The 27,119-nt window shown below is 32.6% G+C and overlaps 1 protein-coding gene across 1 annotated transcript in view; it reads right to left on the reverse strand.

Annotated features, from left to right (window-relative positions):
- Window positions 1-795: 795 nt before the first annotated feature.
- Window positions 796-27,119, reverse strand: part of UBA6 (ubiquitin like modifier activating enzyme 6) — a 78,402-nt gene continuing 52,078 nt past the window's right edge. Inside the window, exons 16-33 of the mRNA XM_028506011.2 lie at window positions 26,680-26,758; window positions 25,512-25,592; window positions 23,580-23,657; window positions 21,923-22,104; window positions 20,325-20,430; window positions 18,767-18,856; window positions 18,581-18,661; window positions 17,705-17,833; window positions 15,789-15,840; window positions 15,635-15,698; window positions 14,647-14,716; window positions 12,987-13,058; window positions 9,838-9,955; window positions 8,330-8,523; window positions 7,400-7,527; window positions 6,406-6,493; window positions 6,092-6,186; window positions 796-4,029 (exon numbers count right to left, since the gene is read on the reverse strand). Of these exons, the coding sequence (XP_028361812.1) occupies window positions 3,894-4,029; window positions 6,092-6,186; window positions 6,406-6,493; window positions 7,400-7,527; window positions 8,330-8,523; window positions 9,838-9,955; window positions 12,987-13,058; window positions 14,647-14,716; window positions 15,635-15,698; window positions 15,789-15,840; window positions 17,705-17,833; window positions 18,581-18,661; window positions 18,767-18,856; window positions 20,325-20,430; window positions 21,923-22,104; window positions 23,580-23,657; window positions 25,512-25,592; window positions 26,680-26,758 (1,843 nt within the window). The 3' untranslated portion in view covers window positions 796-3,893. The remainder of the gene's footprint in view (window positions 4,030-6,091; window positions 6,187-6,405; window positions 6,494-7,399; window positions 7,528-8,329; window positions 8,524-9,837; window positions 9,956-12,986; window positions 13,059-14,646; window positions 14,717-15,634; window positions 15,699-15,788; window positions 15,841-17,704; window positions 17,834-18,580; window positions 18,662-18,766; window positions 18,857-20,324; window positions 20,431-21,922; window positions 22,105-23,579; window positions 23,658-25,511; window positions 25,593-26,679; window positions 26,759-27,119) is intronic.

Raw genomic sequence — 27,119 nt, forward strand, 5'->3', positions numbered from 1 at the left:
ATGAACTTTGGTAAGTGGTGGTGAGGCACTTCCCAGAAAACACAATATTAATCCCCTGTGAAGTAAAAATTTAAATGGCAAAGGCAAAAATAAAGCTTTTAGAAGACAATATAAAGGAGTACCTTCATGACCTTTGGGTACAGATCAATTTTTTAAACTCACAAAGAACTCTAACCTTAAAACAAAAGATTGATACTTATCAGTATTTATTAACAAATTCTTTTTATCAAAGAATACCATAAAGAGAAGTAAAGGCAAGCCAGAGTGGGAGGAAATATTTTCAACTACATAGCTAAAAAAGAACAGGATTTGTAAAGATCTTTTACAATGAGAAAAATGAGCAAAAGACTTGAAAAAACACTATGAAAAAGATCAAAGTGGCCAATAAATTTATGAAAATGTTGTCAATTTCAATGGTATTTAGGGAATGCAGAGTACAACTTCAATGAGATATACCACGCACCCACCAGACTAGTAAAATTTTACTAATAAGTCTGTTGTTAATACCAGTGTTGACCAAGATGTAGAGAAACAGGACATCTCTATTGCTCAGGAAGAACTGTTGTTATCTAGTAAGATTTAAGATATGAATACCCTCTATCCAAATAATTCCATTCCTAGGTTATACCTTATTCGCACTAACAGATACATATTGTATTAATAATGTTCACTGGGTAACTGTAATTGCCCCAAACTAAAATAATCAGAATTGCCTTCACTCAACAGAATGAGCAAATGAATTGTGGTATGTTAATGCAAAGGTAAATTATGAATGAAGTATAACTACAGACAACATGGATGAATCTTTTGTTCAATGAAAGAAGCAGCCACAGAATAATACAGTATGATTCTATTTACATAAAGTTCAAAACCATCAAAAAGTAAATAGTATTCTTTAAGTACATACATAGGTGGTAACACTAAAACTTGAGGTGATTGCTCGGTGGAGGAAGGTATAAGGGAACTAAATGGAATGGAAAAAATATATAATAAAGATTATATATTAAAAAAACCCCCTATCAAATGGAACATGGTTTCAATGAAAAGAAAACAAACACACAAAGACATAGTTATCACGGAAGGTAGGGGAGTATTACTGCCAGAAGGTATGTGTGGGGAAGCTGACTGGGATTGGAAAGAGACTACCAGGGGCAGGAGTTCCAAGCTGCTGTCACTGTTCTATTGATTTGAGAGCTGACCTTAAAATGATTCCATAAAACTGCATATTTACATTTTATGTACTCTTCAATATTAATTTTTTGAATTAAAAAAAAAAGCTAGGACAAGGTGAGAGAAAAAGAAATGAAAATTACCTCATTACTTATTGTGATCTCCAAGACCTCAATTTCCTACTGAATTTGTTAAAAGTAAAATAACTAAACTCACACCTAGTGATTGTATTTAAATGAATTTTTGACAGTATTCATTATGGGTGAATTTTTAGATCAAGAAAACTATTTTCTTTGTCTTCATTTTACTAATTTTAAAATAGTGGATTACGTTTGGGACAATTTAGAGGAACTTACTGGTAAGTTAACATAACTGTTTTGAAGTCCAAAATGGACTTGAAAATCTTCAATGAACAGTACAGGATATAGCAGGTCTAGGTTTTCACATGGTCACCACCATTCCCCCACAGATGTCTTAATGGAATTTCTAGGAGCAAAAAGCACTTTGTTGTCCCACCACACCCAGTGACTGTGTATCTCCACGACTACATAACTTAAAAATTAGGAAATGCCAAAGCAACATTACCCACAAAATAAAAGGTAAAACTGGAATCTCTGGAGTCAACTATGGAACAGGATTTACAGAGATATTGTCAAATTTCTTAATTTATTTTTAATAAGTAAAAAATTACTCAGTGGTACCGTACAAAATCAAATTAATTTTTGCACCTAGAACTGCAATCACCAACAGTAATCTTATGGTACAGAAATAAACAAGACAGAACAAAAAAATTATCATTAACATCAACTTGGCTTTCCGGCTTAGTAGAACTAAACAGAAGATGTTAATGGCAATAACCATTACCTACAGGGGAAAAAAGCCCTGACAAAATGGTTTCAGGTGTAATCACAAAATGAACTTAATCCCTTTTGATTTGGTTTGTATCTCTACAAATAAAATTGATAGCATGGTTCTGAATTTACTTTTGAAGAGATATCGAAATTTACACCAAATGGTAAGCTATTAGGTCACAGTTGACTATTATTGAATGGCTACCTAGACAATATCAGGTATTGTCATGGAGCACAAAACAAGATGGATGTGGGAAAAAGGCTTCTTATAGTCATTTCCTTTAAATTCATCTTGTCCACTTCTCTTCACCTCCCAATGCACAGATTATCTGTTAATCATACAAATTCATCCTCCATTCCTAAAGAAATTTGTTTTCTCACCTGGATACTTTTGCAAAGGAAAAAATTACAGCTGCTGGACAAAGTAATTTAAAGTACTTGTAAATACAATAAAAGGAAAGTTAAGCAAAGGGTATAAAGAGATACCAAATTGCAGTAATATTGATGGGAATTTAGTTTTTATCGAAATAGCTATTAATGGCCTAACAGGAGAGCAGAAGAGAAGCAGTCAGAGGAAAACAACTTCTGGTGGTTAAATTGGCTTTAGAATATAAGATAGTCTTAGAAGAGGGATTGATGGTGGGGAGGGAGGGTGGGTGAGGCGAGGGAGAGCAATGGCGGAAAATCGGGACAACTGTAATAGAACAATAAAAAAAAAAAAGAAACACTTGTTATTTTCACTAAGTTTACAATGTTCAGTATACTCTGTCATTTTAATGAAAGCACTTTTATGAACATCGGCAACAGGTCACATCAGAAAACAGAAAGTTTCTATCAATAAAGACCTAAAAAAATAAATTTTTATTTTCATCAACTCCCTTTCTGGGAATGCAGAATAAAATAATATGTTTCTCTTTAAAATAAAATATTAAATTATTTTTTCTGTCCATTAGTTTGCTGGAAGGAAAAAAAAATCCAAGACTCAACTAGTGATAACTTTTTAATTTCTAGTTTTCACCTACTTTTAAAAAACACTCCTTTCACAAAACCTTTTAATTTTACAAACTACGACAATCAGGTTTAGAGTTCCAAATAAATAAAAGGGCCACATTAGAAGGCATATGGAAGAATCAACTGGTTAGCCACATTTATCTGTTCACATTCACAGATTCTCTGAGAGGGCTGTCAGAGTCCATATAATACTATTAACATTTAGTCCCAGGTAACATGTGTCATGTGACCTACTGCTCAGGGCTTACAGCACTGATGCTATCAACAGAAGTCCTGATCTTTGGGAGATAGTGATATAACAAACTCTGGTTAAACTAGCTGAGGTAACAGGACAATGAACTACAACTGTACAACTTAAAATGTCTCCTTTTCATCCATCACTATCATCCCTCCGATTCTCACTGATGTTAAAATTCAAAGCCTAATCATCAGATGTGCGGGGTGCCTGACACTATTTTGGGCCTCAAATACTAATCAAATAAATTCATAAAATAGGATTAAACTTTTTGGATAGCTGTTTTCAATTCCTCGATCTTTCATCTATTCTGGTCATGGATACACATTTTTTCCTTCTATTCATTCAGAGACGTTAATCCATAAATTTCCTGTAAGCATTGTAAGATGACATTCCAATTCAAAGTTGCTTGTGATCAATATCCATGTATGAAGCACTAGACAAGTGTACACTATGCTCCAAAATGTTCTGCAATTCTTCAGTGTAGTTTTCTACTGATATTTCCCTTAAATTAAGGCTTCCTCAAAGAGAAATCCATAATATTGTGAGTTGATTTCTTAGCTTCTGAATTAAGTGCACTCTTTCCAAAATCAAGAAGTCCTGGAATAACTTTAAGACAACTTCTGTTAATCAGTGTCATGACTAAAGTAGTATCTTACTGGAGGTCCAGGCAAATCTTCATCACCATCAATGTCTGGGGCAAATGACACAGTGAGATCCACATATTTCTTTTCAGTAGAAGGTTTCACAAGTTTATGCATTCTATGAAAAATAACCAAAGACAAATATTTGGTAAATTCCTAAAATGAGTGATTTGCTAATAATCTGGACTTGTACCTAGAATTTAATTTCATTTTTAAACCTAATAATCCACCTGCTTTCATACATTCTTTTTAACTAAAAGCTCTAAACTCAAGACACCTAAGAGTAAATCAATTTGGACCACTGCTGGTAGTGATGAAGAATACAAACCATTTATTCAAAGACAAAAACAAAAAGTGAAACAAATCCTCTAACACAAACAAACCTGCCTCCCAAGAAACCCAAAATGCTTTTTGAAAGCAATGAATTCAAAAAACAAATTCTCCTATACTTCCTATAAAGATTGGAGGGGTCATATAAATTATTCTCAACCATATCTCTGAAAAGAGAAAAAAAGCAAGCAAGATTTAAATCTTCAATTGCAAACTAGCAACATCACAGTAAAAGACATTCTTAAGTTTCACCTTTTCCCTTATATTCTGTTTATCTTATGTACTAAAAAATCGCTTAGACAAATTGGCAGTTACAGAATAGTCACAGGGATATAAATTACAGTGTAGGAAATATGGTCAATAATATTGTAATAGCTATGTCTGGAGGGTACTTGAAATATCGGGGGGACCACTTTTTAAAGTACAGGACTGTCTAACCACTATGCTGCACATCTCAAACTAATACAGAATACTGAGTGTAACTGTAATTAAAAAAAACTGATGAAAAAAATAAAAACTGTAAAAGAAGGAAACACACTTGGTTTATGCTATTGTTAGTTCCACTGCTCTAAATCAAGTAATCATCTATATACCCTATTATTGGATTAGCTTCCAGACAGCTATCTCCAATTTCTCCCCTACCTCCAATATACTCTGCTGCCAGAATTCTCTTAAAATGTAAAAATGTTATCTGTCATATATCATATACTTATCTCATGCCAGACTCTGAACTATAAAATCTGTACTCCTCAATAGTAGCTCTTTCCATTTTATAAATATATTTTGTCCCATATATAATTTTCATTCTTTCCACCACTTATTCTACCATCACATCCTTAAGTCATTCCAAAATACTTGATTTCTCAAATAGATCATTTACTCTCTTTATTATCACTGCATGCCTTTGCTCAAACTAAGTGCTTTTGTCTGATATAATCCATTTTCAATGGTAGTTCAAATAAAAGCTCAAGGTTTGACTTAGTACTCATAGTATTCTGTAAAACCTTTACTATAATAATTATTCAATTTCATTTTAATTATTAACATGTTACTTTGCCTTAGCAGACTGTAAAGTCCTTGAGAGCAAGGGCTATTTGATGAAGATGTATGACAAAATATTAATAGGAGTAACATTTATGGAATATTTCTTTTTTGTAATATTTCATTTATTTATTTTTAGAGATGGTAAGGGAGGGAGAAAGAAAGAGAGAGAGAAACATTAATGTGTGGTTGCCTCTCACGTGGCCCCCACTGGGGACCTGGCTCGCAACCCAGGCATGTGCCCTGACTGGGAATCGAACCTGTGATGCTTTTGTTCACAGCCCGAGCTCAATCCAACTGAGCTACACCAGCCAGGGTATGGAATATTTCTTTACTTGCCATTACATTACTAGCCATTACTATTCGTGTTCAATAGCTATGGGCATGCACAGTCATCCCTATTTGTGGACAGGATACTAAGTTTCAAAAAAGTTCAATAAGCTACCACTTCACATGACAAAACAAGTAGCTGAGGAAGGATGTGAACCCAGGTCTTTCTGAAGCCAGCTTGTACAGGTGCTTTACAGGTACTCAGTAAGTCATCTGCTAAATAAGCAATGTAATAAAATGTAAAATTTTCGCAAAACATGTCATGCTGGAGATTACAAATATCGGCCAACTCTATAAATCATTTTTGTTAATTATTTGCAGCAAATTTTAAATTTCACTAATTAAGACACTCAGATTCAGTCATTTTGACTGCTGTTAGGAGTAAATCACATACTTTTAGCTATAGCCTCTGTATTTAATTTTCCAGTGTGCCTCCTTCGATTCCTGTGAGTCTTTTGCACACAGTGTGTGATACTTACGTTAACTTCAATCTTTTTGCATGACCAGGCATTACAGGAACATAAAGCATTTTGACACCCTGTACTACCATGGTTGGCTCAATTCCATACTTCTCCTGAAAATGAATATTCAAAAACAGAAACAATCAAAGCTCTATCTAAATATAAAGTGTTAGGTGACAATGTTTTACTATCAGTAGAAAAACAATAAACAAATTTGGGTTAAATAGTATTTATAAAAATCTCCCATGAAATTATGTACAAAAAGTAACACTCAAAGAAACTGATGTAATAAAAAGTAACAGACTCAAAGCAACTATGTGAATGTGTCTCACTTTTACTGCATTTATGAAATCCAAGAGGGTGAAATCTTCTTTTCCATGTATAGTCCATCTGTCCCAAATTGTAAATGATACTCCATTTCTGTTGTAAAAAATATTCAAAACAAAACCATTTTAATTTTCTTCCCTTTAGTAACAAATAAAAAAAATAACCCAGAAGTCCATTATTTGTAATTTAGCTAGATATTAATGTAGGGGAATAAAGAAAAATACAAGTTCTAAAAATACTCCTTAAGCTCTTTCTCCAACACACCACACAGGTAACCATTTTCATTAGTTCCTTGTTGATCCTTCTAGTGTCTCATTATAAATCAGTATGCCTTAGTGAGAGAGTTTTCTCCCCTTCTCTCTTTTTAAACACCTGCATTAGTTTCACAGTGGGGATGTTCCAGTGCCCTACTACCGGACACCTGAGTTTCTCCATCTTTGCCTATGATAAGCAATGCCGGAATGAGTATGTACATGTAATATTTAAAATGAACGTAAATGTCTGCATATTTGAAATTAGTGCTATATTCCCCTTATTATGGGTTACACTATTTTATATTCTCATCAGTAATACATGAGAGTTCTTTCTCACATTCTTGCCAAGACAGGTACTTTCAAATTTTGGGTTGTTGCCAATCTGAAAAGTGAAATGTGGAAGTCCAGTGCAATGCTCTGCTTTGCCACATAGCTTTTGGAACTAGATTCTACATTTTATGATCCATTAGTCAAACACTAGAGTGTTTTCTAATTCATCTGAGTTAGGTAGAGGAAACCATAAGAAAGTACGATGCTAAACAGGGTAGCAGACTACATGTTGTGAAAGTTCTACGGCCATTTCAATCACAGAAACTTCATAAACATCGAGTTTTTACTTGGTCTTAAACCGATGGAAATATGCATACAGAAGGAAAAGAAATGTGAAGCCAGTATTTTTCCCTTTTGAAATGTAAAAATTTTATTTCATTCTCATTATGCAAGAGAAACAAACCTTCATGCATACCTGATTTCAGTTTTTTTTACTTCAGATGTTTCTGTAAACACTATAACTGGAATGGCTAAGTTAAGGAAACAATTTTTGTAAGCTTCAAAAGGATAGCCACCAGCTACTTTGATCATCTCCAATGCAACCTAAATAAAAAAGTCATTTGATTATATAAAAAGCCTAAAATTATTCATGACTTTAATTAACTGTATTTAAGTTTCCTAAATTCTTCTGAAGCATTTCTCTGTAGAGAGTAAAATCAACTATTAAACTAGAGTAACACAAATTTCTTATAAGTCACTTACTTTAGCATGTTTTACATTTTCAGACTTTCCACCTGTCCTACATGTAGTGAACAAAGTTATTACAAAATATATTAAATTGACCAGGTAATACTACCTACTTTGAAAGATAGCAGAACTAAAGAATACAATAGTCTAAAAACATTTTTAATATAGGGGCAGAAAAATTACATAGCTTCTAAGAATAACACCATAGTACAGTATAATAACTAAGGCCACCATAAAAACTCTGAATCATTAAGAATAGATTAAATTGTAAGAAACCCAAATCACAAATAGGAATTACATATTTTTAAGGCAAAGAACTAAAATCCAACAGCAAAGATTTGGACAGTTCATTTTATTCAAGAAAGAGAGCACCTGTTTTGTATGGAAGACACAAAGATGTTGAAGAGGAATACTGCCTATAAGAAAAATTAGACTCTATCTTGACAAAGCTTATTTTTTACATTAAAATATTTGTATGCATGTAAAACCTCAAAATGTAGATTATTTTTAGAAATACCTTAAAATTTTAAATTATAAGATCAATATGTATCCCTCCTTCTCTAAGATCTCTGAGTGTTAGTTGAAGGTAGTGTAACAGGAAAAACAAAAAGGAGAAGATGAAAAAGAAGCATTTGCATTGGAAGAATAATAAACTCACCAAGCCAGAAACTGCAGCAGTGGATGTTGCTATAGCAGGTATAATTTTACCAGCTATGCGCTTTGTTTTGAAACGGTCAGCTGGTTTAATGCTATACATTTTGGCACGAAGATTTGATGCAGCTGTGATGAAATCTACGTGTCCATTATGATCATCATCTTTTTCAAACGAAAGGACTGCCATCTGAAGGTCACCTGATAGTAACGACGAGGAAAACAAAGTTTCCTAGTGAGTGGTAAAGGTTTTACTACCTGAAATGCTTTGTGGTTTTACTTCTCTTATAGATTCCTTTCTGTTTATGCTTTTAAATGACAGAAATATACCAGAAAAATCCAGGGAAATGCACTTATTGAAGGGCATTAAAATAATGGCTTTAATACTAGTAAATTAGAGAAACTTCCATATTATAAGAATCTTTCTAAAAAAAAATAATAAGATAGCCATGTATCACACCTGCTGATGAGTGGTTTACAATAAAAAGGCAACAGTGGCGATTGCTTGCAAGTTGATTTCAAAAATACTACCCTGAAACATTTGGCCTCTGAAAACTAATAGATAAGTTGGTCAAATAAAAATATGTAACTTTTTGAAAGATTTCTAGATCAGTGCTTCCAAAACTCATTCAGCAGATAGCTGTAGTGTGATCTGTGATGAAATGAGAAGAAATGATAGTGTTTCCCAGAACTATAATTAATAAACTAAGATAATTACCTTTTATTTGCAAAATAAATAGCTGGAGAATCCAGGTTGTTTTCTATAAATTTTACTTGTTTGTACATAAAATCCAAAAGTTTGGGAACTGCTGATATTTATATAATAGAAAGATGGTGAGCAGGTCTAAAAACATGAGCTAGTAGCTCTGTTTTTAAAGAATTAAAAGTTTGGTTTCCCTATATTTAAGATCAAGGATGAATGTAGATCAGTTTGTATTCTCCATGTGTAATTAACTCTGAAGACTAAGAAGCCAAGAAAAAAATATCTGTTTATGCTTCTTTACCGTAAAGTGACTTAACTGGATCTGTCTAAAGGTTAGTCTCCATAAAGACTCCCTTTTTTGTTCGTTATAGTAGCCATAAGCTAAAAAGAAGTTACAATAGAACCTCAAGGACTGAAACAACCAGAATAGGGCCCAGCCAGGTAGCTCAGTTGGTTGGATCCACCAAGGCTACAGGCTCAATATCTGATCAGGGCACATACAAGAAGCAACCAGTGAATGTATAAAAATGGGTGGAACAACTAATTGATGTTTCTCCACCCCACACCCCAAAAAAGGACTCAATAAAAAAGTTTAGAAAAGGAAAAAAGAACAATAACCAATTCACATTTTAGCTTTTGAGGGTAGGGCAATGGTGGAGAAAATTATCAACTCAGTCACAGTTAAAGATGAACAGTCTAGTATCAGTATTATTGTTGCTATTGTTTAATCCCATGAGCTTTAGAGTATAGAACTTGGTGAGTATAAAAATCCCTATAAGTTTACACCATTTTAATAAAGAAACGCCCCTTACTTGTGGTAACTTTGTTAGATGAAATAGCCTTTTCTAGTTGGAAAACAGCATTCCTCTCATCTTCACTGCTGACAGGAACATGGTCTGGTTTCTGTGCTGTTTCATCTGTCTGAATAACCTTTAAGTATAGTACATATATATTTATTAATGTTATCTAATGTTATTAGATACACATCCGGTATCTAATTGGTTATCATACATGTTTTATCAAATAAGTCATTAAGAGGAAATACTCCATTTAATTTAATCAGATTATTAATCATTATGGTACAATGTATTTTACACTAGTACGTTTTATTATAGTATGTATTCTTTATTACCTGTCTCCTAATACTGACACCTAAACTCTATGAGAATCTTTCTCAGGATCTTCACCTTGTTAACTAAGCCTTATTACTATAGGGTGGGCAAAGGAGGTTTACAGTTGTGAAGATGCAGAAGTTTTTATTTTTGCATTATTTTTAATTAATTATTGTATTATTTCCCATATGAATAACTTTGAACCTACTTTTGCTCACCCTTATATATCTAAAACAAACTTATTCACAGTGGGTATTAAAAATATTTACTGAATAGTTTGTAAGATCTGAATTTATATGGTTCTCTTTTAAAATTCCACACTAACATTAAGTTATTATTAATCAACAATTTGTGATTCTCACAAATCTACTTCAAACTGAATTGCCTGGCTTTAACGAATACAGAGCTGTTTTCTGTATTCAAAGAAACTGAGGAAATCCATAAAATATATAATATAGGTATTCCTTAAATATTTGTTGATTGTTGACAAACTATTCTTTTCTAAAGAATATGTCTTCCTCCACAGAGATGCATGGCAACACATACAAGTAATTTTTCCTTAAGGAATCACTTACTGGACATTGCATGAGGGCATGTATTAGGCACTGCCATGTATACTGCAAGCCCACGTTTTTGGACCAAACTTTCAGGGAAAAACATCTTCCATTTTAATTTTTAATTTAATTTTTTTATTTGTATTTAAAAACAAAACTGATTACTGTATTCCAGGGTATTATTTTGCATAGTTATCATTATTGTTTTCTAGTTATACTTTTAATGCCTAAGCATCAATATAAGAATGGAAAACATTTATATAGTTAAGGAATTAGTATTCCCCATGTATAATGCACACCCTTATTTTTCCCACAAAAATTTGGGCAAAAAAGTACAACATTACACACAGCAAAATATAGTAATATTCTCAAATTAAGAAACTAGCTACATCATCACTAATTAAAATACTCTCTTACTTAAAAAACACATCTCATATTTTTATACATTTTTAAGAAATATTCAAAAGTCAAGGAATCAGAAACACATTTGTCAGAATGTGTAGTTGATGTGTTTGGTTGTGGCATTGGTTAACTAGAAGTGCCAGACCCTGAAGGTTTGGTGTGAACTGCTTTGAGTTCTGAAAAAATCTTATACAATTCACATTAGAACTAGTCACACTGATCAGGATAATGTATTACCCTAAAACTCTGATAGAAAAGAAAAAAGTAATTCAGACCAGAAAACATACTGAAGAGAAAGCAATGAAGGCTAGTACAGTTGTAGATGCATGTTTCCTTGGTTCTCTCAGTTCTGCCCATTCGAAGCCCGGGCTAGGAACCTTCTTTGCACAGAAATGCTGTTTACCCTTTCTGTACTTTTATTCTTAATAAACTACAAGTCATGAATGTTTCATTTAGCAAACCCATCTACTTGTAAAAAATCTGCTGCCTACAAGTTTTCCTCTTCCCTAAAATACAAATGCAGGGTGGAAGACTGCGCACACCACTTCTTTCTCCAATATTTCAGAGAGGCAGGCAATACTCTGCATTTTCCAGTATAACTAAAGGGTAAGAGAATCAGAAGGTTGTTTCGTGGATGATTTTTAGAGTGCATTTCAAGATGTACATAATGAAAATGTAGAAAAAAAACTTAGTATTTTCAAACTTTCCTATTCACCTTGCCTAAATGTCATGGTTCCATTTTTATTATTATTCCCTGTATCTTTCTCTTTCCAACATATTTGCCTGGCAAATCCCAACCCTATTACATCCAATTTTCCATGTGTTCTACAGTAGCATCCAAGCAGTAATCACCTTTTCTCCAGCTACATTTAGTGGAATACACTAAGTGGGTTACCATTTTAAGTAGATGCTCAGTGCTGTCTCACAATTCTACCACATCTTCTAATCAAGTGACTTTCCCACTCTTTTGGGCAATTATTTCATACCTTACTTTTTCTGCTCAAACTTCATCTTCTCCTCCTTACTCAGAGCTATTAAGCTTGCTTCTTTTTTTCAAGTAAGAAAGTAACAATCTTTTTTTTCTTTCACACTCCAGTTCCAATCCCTTACAAATCCTGTCAGGGCTACTGCAAAATACACATAGAATCCAACTCCTTATCACAGCTCCCTGTTACCTATTACTTCATCATTTTTGCCTATAATCTCCTAATATCCTTCTTACTTCCTCTCTTTTGTCTTTATATAATCATTCTTATAAGAACAACCATAGTCATCGTTTTAACTATTAAGTCAGATTGTGTCCTCTGCTTAAAATCCTCCACTGGCCACTTACCTCAATAAAACACAAAGTACTTTTCATAACTCCAACTACCCCTACAGCTTAACAATAACCCATAACTTTTGGACTAACTAACTCCATCTGCCTTTCCAATATCACCGTCTACCATTCTTAACTCGCATATTTTTCCTCTGGAAAAACCCTGGCTTTCAAAATCCTTTGAGGCCATCCTCTGGCCTTGTTCCTGCTGCCTGCACCGCTCTTTCACCAGATAACAGGATGGCTCACTCCCCACTTCCTTCAGGCTTCAGCTCAAATTTACCTTATCAGAGAGCCTTTCCCCTTCCATCCCATATGAAATGTCACCTGCCTCATTGTGCTTTCTTTTTTTCCCGTTTTATTTTTTCTTCTTAGCACTTATGCCCACTTTGTAATATTTTGTAATTAATGGCATCTTTTTTTAATAGACTGTCCTGGCTAATTAGAATATAACTTCCACAAGAGCAAGGATTTTGTTTTGTTTATTCGCTGAAGACTTCTCCAAGTTTAGAATGGATTTGACATGCAGAGAAATTCAGTAACTATTTGCTGAATAAAAGAATTTCTAAACATACCTTACTGGAAGGTTTAAATTCTTGAATCTTTACTTCGGAAAGCATATTCAAGAGGGCATCTGCTGATATGTCCTGTTTTTTAAAAAAGTAATTTTATCAACAAACTTATTCTTTAAATTCTGAATTCTAAAGCTAAAATCATTCTATAAAAGTTCTTTTTCATACTAAAATATTTGAATAATTTATCATTTGACTATTTACATCCATAAATGGATGTATTTGACTATCATACATTCATTTTTGACATTTATCTTCTACAGAAATATCAACTCTAAAGGCTGGGGGAGAAAGTGGTATGTGTGAAAAAGTAGTTATTTGTCAAGAAACTTGAAATCTGAGTTCTTTTCACAAATTTTTATAAAGGTAGTTTTATGACTACTTGTGAGTATCAGACTGAGTACTTTGAAATCAGGATCTATTCATTGTTTTACAAAACTCCCTATATAAACTTATTCTCAATAAATAAAATAAATAATAAGTAAATACCTTTGGAAACAGGAGAATATTTAAATGGTTCAAGATAAACTTGGATAAATGTAAAGTTATCAGGTCCATACTTACTATTAAAAAGCTGTTTAGAAAAAACTGAAACAAACTGGCTTTGAGAACACCTATGACACATCACAAAATTACTAGTCCTTTTAGCCCTGGCTGGTGTGGCTCAGTGGGTTGAGCACCAGCCTGTGAACTGAAAGGTTACTGGTTTGATTCCCAGTCAGGCCACATGCCTGGGTTGTGGGCCAGGACCCTGATAGGGTGGGTGTGAGGCAATCACACATTGATGTTTCTCTCCCCCTCTTTCTCCCTCCCTTCTCCTCTCTAGGAATAAACAAATAAAATCTTTTAAAAAATTACTAGTCTTTTTACAAAAAGAATACCAATCTGTATGCCACAATTTTTATCAGACATTTACAGTACATTTTACTGCACATTAACTCTAAAAAGGATTAATCTACAACAGGCATTTTTATCTGGATCCAAAACTGCTAGATCCATTTGAATCTGGATCCAAAATAGCCAGTATTAATGATGAATCTGGTTCATATTTTCCCATTCAGCCTAGATAAAATATAGCAATTCATTTAGCTATAATATGCATTTGTGGAAAAAAAAAGACTAATGCAAATCTGCCTCTCAAATAAAACTATACTATTAGGTCCTTTAGAGTTAGTCAATGATTTATATCTAAGACAATGAATATGATGATAAAGGTTAAGAAATATCAATATGGGGTAACATTTTCAAATTTCCTGAAAAGTATATAAATATCACAAAATAAGCCAAACAAATGTTAGAGAATCTCTAAGAAATATTTTTAAATTCCTATGAAATAGTTCCCTTTGGGTTTTCAGAGTAATTATAATAAAAGTTAATAGGATTGAAATGTTTTGAAAATAAAGACTGCTTTTACAAATGTTTGTTTCACTACTTAGAAAAATTTACTTTCTTCTACTTAGTAATGCTGCGCTGAGATTTGTTATGTTAGAACAAACAAATCTTCTGCTATGTTAGAATGGGCAACACTAAAACAAAATAAAAAACATTAAAGAACAATTCTCATAATATATAAATACATTCTGATGATGCAATTAACTGGTAAGTCACATAATTCTACTAGCCTGGCTTTGTATCATTTGCTAAGGCTTGAAGAATATCTTACCTCTTCTGTAAATGGAATGCAATAGACAGTAGCATATAATTTTGCAGCATTCAGAAGGAAACTGAAGTGCCTTTTGAAATTAAAAAAATAAAGTGTGAATATAATTTCAAATCAGATGCTTAATTCATCAGAAACTACAGACATTACAATGTTGCAAAGTAACTACAGAATTTTTGTTACAGAATTATATTTTTTTAAAATTCGGGCAGTGAAATTCTGGTCTAGATGTAAGCATTCAAAAGCTATAAAAGAGAAAACATCAGATGTTTATCCTGATAAGCAGTCACTGACATTTAGGTAGCAATCATGATTACTCTGGGGATTTGGTGGCCAGAAAAGCAAAAATTAGGCTAGCAAAAGAAAATTCATAAGAAAACATTAAACATTTAGTTTTAGAGTGTATATCAAGTTCAAACTAAGCAAAGGAGTTTGTCCAAAAACAAGTTTGACAAGAGAAGTAGTCAGGATCAGGTGACTAGAAACCTAAAATAAGCAACAGATGAAAAAACTAAGCATAAAACAAGGCTTACAAGCTAAGTAAGTGTTTAATTAAAATATATACATACATGTGTGTAAATAAAGTATATATCTCATACCAATAGGTATACAGGTATTCACTCAAAAACAAACTCCTCTGAAAATTAATTTGAGATTATTTAGGGAGATATTTACAGTAATCATTTTTACCCCCATATAACTTAAGTTTCTTATATACTAGCTTCATTAAATAGATGTGACACTTTGGTTTCACTTTAGAAAAGATAAAAATAATAAGATTATTTATTGCAGAGATATATTAATAGAACAGATGGAAAAAAAGTGTTATGACTGGCTTGGTTGGCAAGACTATGGGATGTAATAACTTAGATTAACAGGGATGTAATAATTTTACACTAAAGAGTCTGAAATTTTGCATCCAATAAGATAAGCCTACACAATGTTCCAGATTTACAATAAAAATGTATATAAAACTGGACACAAAACTTACAAAGGTTCATTGAAATCAAATTTTATTGGAGAGGGAGGCCTCTTCGGTGACTGCCAAAACAAACCTAACAAAATACAAATATTATTTTAAATGGAGGCAGGCAGTAACAAATTACATTAAACTTTCTTCTCAACACTCACTTGGTTATACTTACTGCCATCTTTTAATCGGGTATCTAGAGGGAAACAGTGAAGAAGCTGAAGAGCCTGAAGAAAAAAACAGAAGGTAAAAAAAATTAAAATACACAGAAGATATACAGTGAATTCTCCAAGCTACTCTTGCACTACATCTCTCTTTTCTGGATTGTCATGCTCCCCCTTCCCCTATACCTGGAATTAACCTCTATTGTTATTAAAAAATCAACACTTACAGTTGGTCATTATAAAAAATAATATAAACAAAGCCACTTCAAAACACAGTCTGAGTGGCCATCCAGAGGAAATACCTTCCAGATCTTATTCCTCAAACCTTTGGAATGGTACAGCTGGGTAAAATAACCACTGGATCGGGGCCACCGTATTGCAAACAACTGTTTGCAAAGCTAACAGGAAAGCATTATGACTACCAGACTGGAAGTTAAAGACATTTTTAACAATTAGCAATACTATGCTGGCATCTGCATCTACAAAAATTTCTTCTTGGGAGTATTAAGACCCATAAAAATTCCTCCCTTCTGTTCATGATATTTTCCCCCTTCTCCCTCTCATGAACACCCCTCGCCTTCACCTCCTGATGGGGACACTATTCCAGTTTCTACCTAAATCACTCTTTCCTAAACAACTGTTATTTTGGATCTCTGATAAATTGCTTGTTGCCTCTCAATTTGGCCCTTTGTTTTTAGGTTAACAGCATCCACAGCAAACACAAATATAGATTATTTCATCCCTTTTTACAGAAATGCTGGCATATTTTACATATTCTGCTACTTTAAGGAGCTAATCCTTAAGACAAAAATTTAAACAGTAAAATATATATTATTTTTTATTTTAAAATTATATATTTGAGATTTGCCTTAAAAACATCTGAGGAAGGGTATCCTGGATGGAGTTACAGATGAAAACAAGATTATAAATTGATAACTGTTAAACCTGAAGAAAAGATATATGAGGACTATATGGGGGTTCATTATACTATTTTCTCTATATTTCTACTGTTCAATTTTTCCATGATAAAGTTAAAAAAAATCTATAGAAGATAAGGACTACAAAGAGTTCTTTATATTTTTAAACAGGAGGTCATTAATAATCATGGTAAGGATAAACTGAATAGCAATGGGGAAAGACAATTTACTGGATGAAAACTTGGACAAGGTGAGTAGAGACCACTTTTTCCAAGAAGCAGAGCCAAGAGAAAAGTGAAAAGCAGGGATGAGTATAATCAAACAACTTTTTAAAAAAGATGAACTTAATTTATCTTCCAATAGGTAAATGCCTAAAGAGAGGAAGAGACTAAAGAGAAAGTGCAGGACACCTTCTAGCAATTGTGTTGTTGGAGATAAGAATAACAGTTAATTAGTGAGTATTTATGGGGCAGGTACTGTTCTGAATGCTTTACATGTATTAATTCATTTGAGCCTCATCATTGTCCTATGAATTAGGTACTAATTTGTTATCTTCATTTTACAGATGAGGGAAGAGACACAAAATATGATTATCAGATACAGTGGGGAAGGCAAAATTCCAACCAAATTTCTGACTGAATATCTCTATTTTCTCAGTCTCTTGTTTTCCCCTGAAAAACAAACTACTTTAACACTATTGTTGAAATGCATTCCTTACACTCCAGTGAGAACTTCTATTGAAAAATCCAATTTTGCACACAGAAAGAGAAGGATCAGTTAAATGTATAACTAACAAGCCACTGGGTGAAGTATAAATATATTCTTTAATCAGTAACACTCAAAGAGAAATTAGTTGTGTGCCCAGCACTGGTTTTCACTGAATCTACTACTGATTTCTAAAAACTTTCCACAAATAAAGAGCAGACATTTAGGGTCAATGAAATTCACTGGGTAGTCATCAAATGAGCCAAGCTCAGACCTTTCCTTAATGTTTTGTAATGCACACTTACCTTATGGTTAAAATACTTTTCAAACTTTAATCTTGCTAACTCTACACACTGGAACCAATTCCTAGGTCTTCTGCTAAGTAACTTAATAGCTTGAAAACAGCCTTCTAAACTGTGTCCAGTTTGTAGCTTCTAGAATGAGAAAACAAAACAAATGCATTTCCAGTTGAACACCAAATACACACACACACTCTCTCCCCCCCAGGAAATACTGGCCAATGTTTGAAGTGCCATCTCTTATGTCTCAGGATTTTTTTCCAATGCAAGCTCCTTGTCCCTGACTTTTTCCTCTCCCCCTTTCTCTTCTCTTTTTTGGAGGGTAAACAGAAACAAATAGCTCATGAAATTTTAGCTAAAGTTACGTGTTTCCCAAGTTATCTTCATATCTTGCTAGCTATTGGTACTATATACGTACCTCCTACAAGAAGTACGAAGAATGTTTTATACTAAAAAGCTGGCATTGTTAGTATAGGATTAAAATAAAGTAAGAAAACATCTTTGAAGTGCCCTCACTAGGAGTAAAAGGTCTGAGATATTACTGGCCAATTGTGAAAGTTTCACTGGAACTCAAAGAGCTTAACAAACTGTTTTACTATTTGCAGTTCTTCTAGCATTATTATAACATCTCTCTTAGGTTGAAACATATGAATTGATGTCTTGGAGGTTAAATGTGGTCAAATATTGGCAACTCCATATAATCAACCAAACTAAAATAAATAGCCATTTGTGACCTGCTAATTTTAAGATTCCTGATGTACTTACTACAAACAATAGTAACTCCTTTAATCCCCTTTTAAGGAGATAAATAAACCATTTGCAAACAACTTGAAAATAAGATTACACAAAGTATTGTTTGTATTAAAATGTACTTATTCTTACCTGTAAGACTTCTTCTGCAGAAGGATAGGTTTGCCAAAATTTGTTAAATAATGAAGGCTTGTGGGAAAAGGAACTTTCAAACTATTATGGAAAAGAGGGAGAAGTTACAAACAGAAGTCTAATTGAAAGTTGAAAATATCTTTTCTACTACAAAAAAATATTCCTTGGAAAAAAGATCTGTATTACCTTATCTCTTGCCCACTGTATAGTATGTTCAATAGCAGCTGGAAAGGATTTTAGAGTACAAAATGGTATTTCCTCTTCTGGGGGATCCCGCTAATTTATAAAATATGATAATAGTTAAGAGATGCAATGAGAATTTTTATTGACTGAATTTACTTGAATGTTTTAAGATAATTTAAAAAATAAAATTCAAAAATATAATAAGCTCAGCATTTTTATACCCTCTTTCTTCTTGGCACTAGAGGACAAATTGATTCTTTTGAAGCTTAACCTATTTTTATTAATGGCAATGTAACAGCCACCATGAATTCTTTATCACTTTCATCTGTGCACTCATTTTGGTATCATGCAGTACTCATCGCAGACCACCACGAAGAACTAATTTTCCTCCTCCAAGAACCAAGGTTACAAGTAAAACTTTACACCACTCTCTATTATGAAAAGTAATTCAAGAGTCCCCAATACAGTGAGGATACCATGAGTTTCTCCATGTAGAAAAAAACTGGAGAGCATGATTATGTTTGTCCTTCATGCTCAGTACAGTTTTTTGCAGAAAGTGAAAAATAAATGGCAAATGGCAATGTCTGTGTTGTCTCATGTGAAAAGGAACCACTGAAAAAAAAATCCATATTGTATTATAGGTCACCTTTGGCTAGTGTTCACTGGTTTACCCAATCTAAAATGACTTACTTTTTCTCTTCCTACTTGGAGATTTATATTTTAATTCACTGACTTTTAAAATACCATGAAATATAAGCCAAAGAGGTAAGCCAGAGGAGTATTACATTATTAAGTTTAAAGTCAGAGAATACAGGAGAAGGAAAGATGCAGAATGAGCAAATCAAGGGAAGTTTTGAAATTTTATAATATTCCCTACTTTGAAAAATTTTCAACATGACATCCAACATATCATGATTTACCCGTCTAATTTCCTTCAACTTAAACTTATCAACTGGCCTATTATATTTTCATTATATAAATTTCTGATTTCATAAAAGTAAATGGGAAAACAAATTTATTAAAAATTTTGAAATTTTACTAAGCCAAACACTTTCATTAAGTAAAGAAATATTTACATATACTTTTTTCAATTTTTACAACTAGGGTTGCTCCTTCTTTAAATCCTAAGGCCTACAACCACTTCTTAGGTCAGTGGTTTTCAACTTTGTCAGTATCTCAAGATTACTTATGGGGGTTAAAAAAAAGTTGTATCTATATATCATTTATAGAAAATGTATGTATATAGATATCTTGGTCCTTCATACAGAGAAACTAATTCTTCAGTAAGATTTTGTAAAAGTTAAATGTTAGAAAACTAATCAAGCAGCTCTGAGATATAAACAATAAATAGAATAGAATCTAGAAAGCCAAAAGCCAAAATTTTGATGATTTACAAAAATCAGCTATGTTTTTAAGATTGTACATACACATACACATGCACAACAATGGCAGATCAAACATAGGACTAGAAGATAAATCAAATGTGGTGACTTATGAAGACAAAAAAGTTGTGATATAAATAAAAAAGTGACATTTACTTCAAAAAAACTGGTTCACTTACATGACTATTATAGGATTCAGTCAAATGAGGTACAATAACTTCAGTGTGTCCCTTAGTGCCCATTGTTCCAGAATCTAGGAGTGGCCGTAGATTTGCTATGCATCGGCTATTTGAAAAGATAATAGGAAACCAACATAAAAGTGAGCACTAACAATGTAAGCAGAAGAAATCCTACCACTTTGTATTGACCCCTTCACATACTGATCATTTCCTGACTATAATATTTTAGGAAATATACATTACCACCAAACAACCCATTCATCATTTCTGTCCCCCTTCCTCAACAAATCCTAGTCAATCTAGTAATTTCTGTCTTTACCTTCTACTATTACTACTGCCACTTCAACCATCACCACCAGATTTGGCCTTCGACTTGTTTTCTGCTAGGTTAACTCTTAACTGTGTTATCCTTTCTTCTCTTGCTTCCTGTTTCTTCTTTGATCATTTTTCTGAATACAGGTTCTATCCCACTGTAATATTCTCAATGCTTTCTTTATTCCAAACAACATTATACATTGTTAATACTTATAATACCTATATTCTGCACACTTCATTAAAGTTATTTTTCCTTCCTCTGCCCAAGAGTATAAACCTTCCACTACACTCTCAACTGGTAAATTTTCCCTCTGTTTATATGCCTGCTCTAACACTGTAACATTAAAAAGTCATATAAAGATGTAATGAAAATTATGTAAGGTGTGCATATCATTGTCACTCACACATCTTATTTAACAAATATTCATTGATGATACAGTGATGAGAAAATAAATGGCCCTAAATAAATGATTTAACGAGGAAACAAACATTGAATAAATATGTGTATCAATAAAAATAATCGCTACAAAGGAAAATACTTAGTTCTATAAAAGATTACTATAGGGGATTCTAACTTAGAATTTCAGCATTAAAGAAAGCCTGTTTGAAGACAGACATTTAGGCAGCGATTAAAGGATGAAGAAAAAAAAACTAAAGTAGGTGAAGTATAAATAGTAATTTGGGATCAAGTTTTGGGGTTTTGGAACAAGGTAAACATAATTTTCTGAGGCTGAAGAAGGGTATGTTTAAGTCCCTGAGGTTAAAAAAATACTGAATGCCTTGTAAGAACCAAAAAAAATGTGTAGCTAAAATAAAAGGAAGTAGGAAGGAACAGGTAAACTTGAAGCTGGGGAGGTGGACAGGTGGCAGATAGTATAAAAAAAACATTTAAGCCCTGGCTGGTGTAGCTCAGTGGATTGAGCGTGGGCTGTGAACCAAAGTGTCGCCGGTTCAATTCCCAGTCAGGGTACATGCCTGGGTTGCAGGCTGTGACCCCCAGCAACCACACATTGATGTTTCTCTCTCTTTTTCTCCCTCCCTTCCCTCTCTGAAAATAAATAAATAAAATCTTAAAGAAAAAACCAAAGCAAAACATTTAGACCATGTGAGAGATTTTGAATTTTATCCTAGATATAATGGGAAATCATCACAGGGTTTGAGAGGTACATAGGAACATAAAGAATAAAAAAATCTGGTAGCTTTTCAACAAATAAAATCGTGGAAAACAGAAGTGAAAATAAAAGAAAGTTAATTCTTTATGCACCTGAGTTTCAATGACATACCTGTCTACATATCTCCTGGCTTCCACATTATCTAATGCAGTGATAATTATATCTTGTTTAGTGTAGAACTCATCACTGTAAATAGCCTCAGTGGCTGGACATACTTTGTTCAAGTGTGCATCTATCTTCACCTGAGGATTTATTTTCAGGGTTGCATCAGCAGCAGTATAGCTTTTAGGTTTCTAAACAAATAACAAAAACCGAAGAAATAAAATATTAAACAGAAAAGACAGGCTATGACTAAATTTACTGAACATTCTTATCACTTTGGAAAATATGTGTGAGGTGGGAGTACTGAGATCAATTTCAGTTTTTAGTTTGTGGAAATTACATTCATTGTAGCCATATCACATTTAATAGTGCATATTAGTCTAAATAATTTACATATTATTAAGAGAAATCCAATTCTCTCTTTTTTTAGCTATGTGCTTTAGAGTTCCTAATATATTAGTTAAAAGTTTAACTAAAAGTACATTGTTCTTTCTATTATAGTTATAAGGTTTAAATCAGCTAAGTGCCTAGAAAAAGATGAGAATACATTAAGTAAAACATTAGAAACCCAAACTGCAGAAAATGAGCTCTCACAGGTTTGAGAATCAAACACTTCACGAAAAAAATCTTCAAAAAATATTACTATTTCTGGATGTAAAAATTAAAAATTTATTTTTTCATTTTTATAAAAAAGAATACCATAAATATAATTAATTCTTTTCTTAAAAAAATCATTAGTGTCATTTCAGGTGTCAACAAAGTTCATCTGGAAGTACTGCCTCTGACACTAAATATCTATAGACCATTTTGTTTCAATATATGTATCTAGCTTTAATGGTATTTCTGTCTGTGCTCACATTGCTAAGCTGAGATGTTTTTACTTCTCAGTGCTGTTAGCATACATACAAAGCACAAACTTTGTCAGAACTCAGTAAAATAAGAATAAATAGGCCTTTATAGTTCTTCTATAACTTAAAGGCAGTTAAGTACATGAATTTTGTGACATATATTTTAGTTTACGAGACCCTGTTACTTAGTCCTTTATATTTGGATAAGTGAGACTATTAGGTTAACTATTCCACCTGCTTTAGTTACTTCTCTATTTACAATGACATTCTTAAGCTTAGTTAGCTATAATTAATATGAATGTTGAAAGTAAAAAAAAAATTTCTAAAATAAAAGCAAATTTGCTTGACTGACCAAACTGCTTCTTTTCCTGACTTAAATATTTTAATCTCTATAAAAAAGACTAAAAAAAAGCATTATTTTACAATAATAAGGGATGTTAGTCAAACAAGATCACAAGATTACAAAATTCCAAGTGCTAAACTTTAACATTCAAATTAGAGAATCTGTTTCTATACATATCCCCAGTTTCTAAAATTAAATATGTAGACATATTTTGGTGATTACAAAATGAAAAAAAAATACTGCCCACAATTCACAACTCAGCTTTGAATATCCCAAATCAAGGCACAACCAAGTTTTATATTAAACATTAATCTATTTTCCTATAATCATTCTCATTATTTGATAATTTTAGAAGATCCAATTATTAAAGAATGTATTAGGCTTGTCAAGCACCATTTTCTACATTTGAAAAAGAAGCTCTTCTGTTTTGTATAATACAACAGATGATTTAATTCTGAAATGGAGAGCAACACACCTGTATGTGATGAGGACGAAATAGGAACTGCCTGTTCAAGTTGGATTTTTCTATCAAGTCAGGATCTGTAGCTGTAATCTAATACCAAGAAAAGGGCAAAAATATGTAACAAATAAGTTTAAATCTATTCTGCTTTTCTCAGGATGACTAAAACAACTCCAAAGCTATTCTAAATTATTTTAGCTGGTAAAAGTTACATGAATACAAATATAGAAAATGATTACTATTACTACTCTTTTTATACCTATACTTAATTATAATTAATGTTTAGCAAAGAAATGTTAAATTAAATATTTATTTTTATGTGGTTACACTCAAAATTTTAACATGTACATGTGACTTAAGAGCTAAAATTATCTTGTTCCTAAACAATTAGACTATAAGTTTCTTTTCTACTTGCCATGTTATCAATAAATATTTTACTTATTTTTAATCCTCCCACTTCCAAATCAAATTTATTTTTATTAGAAGTTTTAAAAATCAATCTAACAATGTTTACAAATGCCTCTATTTATCCTTGCTTCACTTACTGCTCATGTTACCTGATAACTTTTTCTGTGAGAACCAATAAATAATAATCTTTTATCATTTTATTTGTCTGATGTCTTTATCTGTCTTGAAGATAAAGCAGTACCATAACCAGGTACTGCTTTTAGCTCACGAATTAATTTTTCTTATGGTCTCTAGAACCTAGGGATTTTTCTTTACTTCTTTCCAGTTAGTTTGGCTATGTATGCAAACACTTAAAAAATAATTTATACAGTAAGCCTATGTGTTTGCAATAGAATAAAAATCTGTTCCAATACACTTACCTTGTTTTGTTACCGGAAAATCAGTAGGTTTACTGTAACTCTTTTCCTGATCTTTACAGGCTAATATGGATTGTGAATTTCCAAAAAGTTAAAAAGTATCCCAACTCATTCAATGAAGGAGTTTATTTCTTTTTGAGAAGTATCTTTGTAAAACCACCAGAACTAACAGCAGTTTGTGGAACATAATTACTGAGCAAGAATAATATAAATGTAGAACATCTGTCCAAAACTGTAATAGTAACAAATACCTCATTGAGTGAAATAATAAGCAAAGTTTAATTAACTACAAAATTACTCATTATTAGTCACCATGACAAATGTATGAAATCACTACTCTGGGAAGCTAGTTTATATCTTAAAGTGAAACACATTTTTTAAAAGAATAGATTTTATTTATTTATTTTTAGAGAGAGGGAAAGGGAGGGGGAAAGAGAGGGAGAGAAACATCAAAGTGTGGTTGCCTCTCATGCGTTCCACCCCTGGGGATCTGGCCCGCAACCCAGGCATGTGCCCTGACTGGGAATCCAACTGGCGACCCTTTGGTTCGCAGGCCGGCACTCAATCCACTGAGCCACACCAGCCAGGGCATAAAACACATTTTTAATTAAATATAAAACATGGCTTCCCAATTAACTCAACACTTACAGTCTTAAAAATTTAAACTATTACACAAGTTTACATTATTCCCTGTTCTTTTGACAATCACTGACTAAAATTATATCTGAGTAGCCCTCAACTTTCTAATGTTAGCTTCTCCCACTTTAAAGATTTATTTAATAATTCTGGTAGTATCTAACAAAATAACAATATTAATGTGCTTTATAGTTTACAAAGCCCTTTTACATTTGATTTTAACAATAACATAATGAGGTAGGTGTACAGACATCAGCTGCACAGTATTACAGAAAGAAATTTAAGAGCAAAAAACTGAAGTGATTTCCCACAGGGTCATATAACTTGAAAAAAGTGGTCAGAGTACAATCAGTATCTTCCTATTTCTAGCTTAATGATCAATCTTCAGACACTAATACTTTAGGTCTATGCAGTCAAATAAGAGTTAAAAAATGGTGAGCAAGGGAAATATGTATAAACTTTTAACTCTTAAGAATTTATATCTTACCATTCCCTTCTCTTTGCTTGTGCCAACACCAAGTAAAGCAAAATTTTTTAACATTTCACAGCCTATGGCTCCACATCCTACCTATGGAAGAGAAAAACATATCAGATTAAATAAAATTAGAGATTCTACTTACTACAGAGAGATTTTGTAATTTTCATCAATGATGCCTTACAATAAACACATACTTTTAAAAATAGTTTGAACATCTGTAATTCATTTTAATTTAAAGTATTTAACTCATTTATAATGCTATTATTGTCTCAGTTACAGAAAAAAATGTATAAACCAAGTAAGAAAAAAGCACAATATTTGAGTTTCTTTTAAACAGAAGACATTGTAAAATTCCAAACAAAAAAAAGTCCAACACTGAGTTCATTTCTGTTTTATATAAGCTAGAAATAAACAGCGCAAAATATCAGCACAAATTAATAAAAATGATTTATTCCTTAAATATAAAGATATTTAAGGAAGACAGAATCTGCCTACATATTCTTTCACTTAGTGAGAAGCAAAATGGATAAAAACCTCCAACTAATTTTAACGTATTTCTAGAAAATTATTTAATGTTCAAAAGTATCATATTCACATTTTCATTTTACTTTTATTTTTTATAGAGAGGGGAAGAGAGGGATAAAGAGAGGGAGAAAAACATCAATATGAGTGAAAAACATCAATCGACTGGCTGCCTCCTGTTCATGTTCTGACTGGGGACGAAGTACTACCCAGGCATGTGCCCTGAATGGGAATGGAGCCAGTGACCCTTCGTCTTGTGGGACTACGTCCAACCAACTGGGCCACACCGGTCAGGGCTCATTTTACATGTATTAATTCTTTAGATCAGTAGTTGGCAAAATTTTGAGAAGAGCCAGACAGTAAATATTTTCAGCTTTGCAGTCCATTATGGTCTCTGTCACAACCACGCAGACCACTATTAGAACATAAAAGAAGTCCTAGACAATACATAAATGAATGGGTGTGGCTATGTTCCAATGAAACTTCATTAACAAACCGCAGGATGGATTAGGTCTATCAGCCACAGTTTGCAAACCCTGGTTCTAAGCATTTACTATGTTAGAACGTGTACTCAAATTTGGTTTAATAAATTAACTTGCTGACACACAACAGCAGTATGAATATACTATTCATTTTCATCATTATTTAAACTTACCAAGAAGATATTCAAATTTTGTAGCTTCTGACATAGACTGTCTCCAATGCAGGCTCGTAAGGCATCATATCTATCTCCTCTGAAAAAAATAACATGCCAAAAAAACCCAGAAAGGCATTTAAAACATTTATTAAGATTAGTTTCATTGTTAATACAAATTTAATATTGTACTTTAAATTGAAGGCAAAACTTTTGGGGTATGTATATTTTGGGGAAAATGAACCATAGCTTTCTTTAATCAGCTTCTCAGAGATTTGTGACTCAAAAAGGTGAATCTCTGATATAAATAATAGTTGTAGAATAGCAACTGTTCATCAGAATATTTGAATGCTAACCATTCTCATAAAAACATATAATTTAAACTTTATATTCATTATTTGTAAAGTGGTGAAGACATATGGCATTATTATGACATGTCACCTTTGAATAGGAAGAAACTG

Source organism: Phyllostomus discolor, chromosome 1, assembly GCF_004126475.2.
Source record: "Phyllostomus discolor isolate MPI-MPIP mPhyDis1 chromosome 1, mPhyDis1.pri.v3, whole genome shotgun sequence".
Taxonomy (NCBI): domain Eukaryota; kingdom Metazoa; phylum Chordata; class Mammalia; order Chiroptera; family Phyllostomidae; genus Phyllostomus; species Phyllostomus discolor.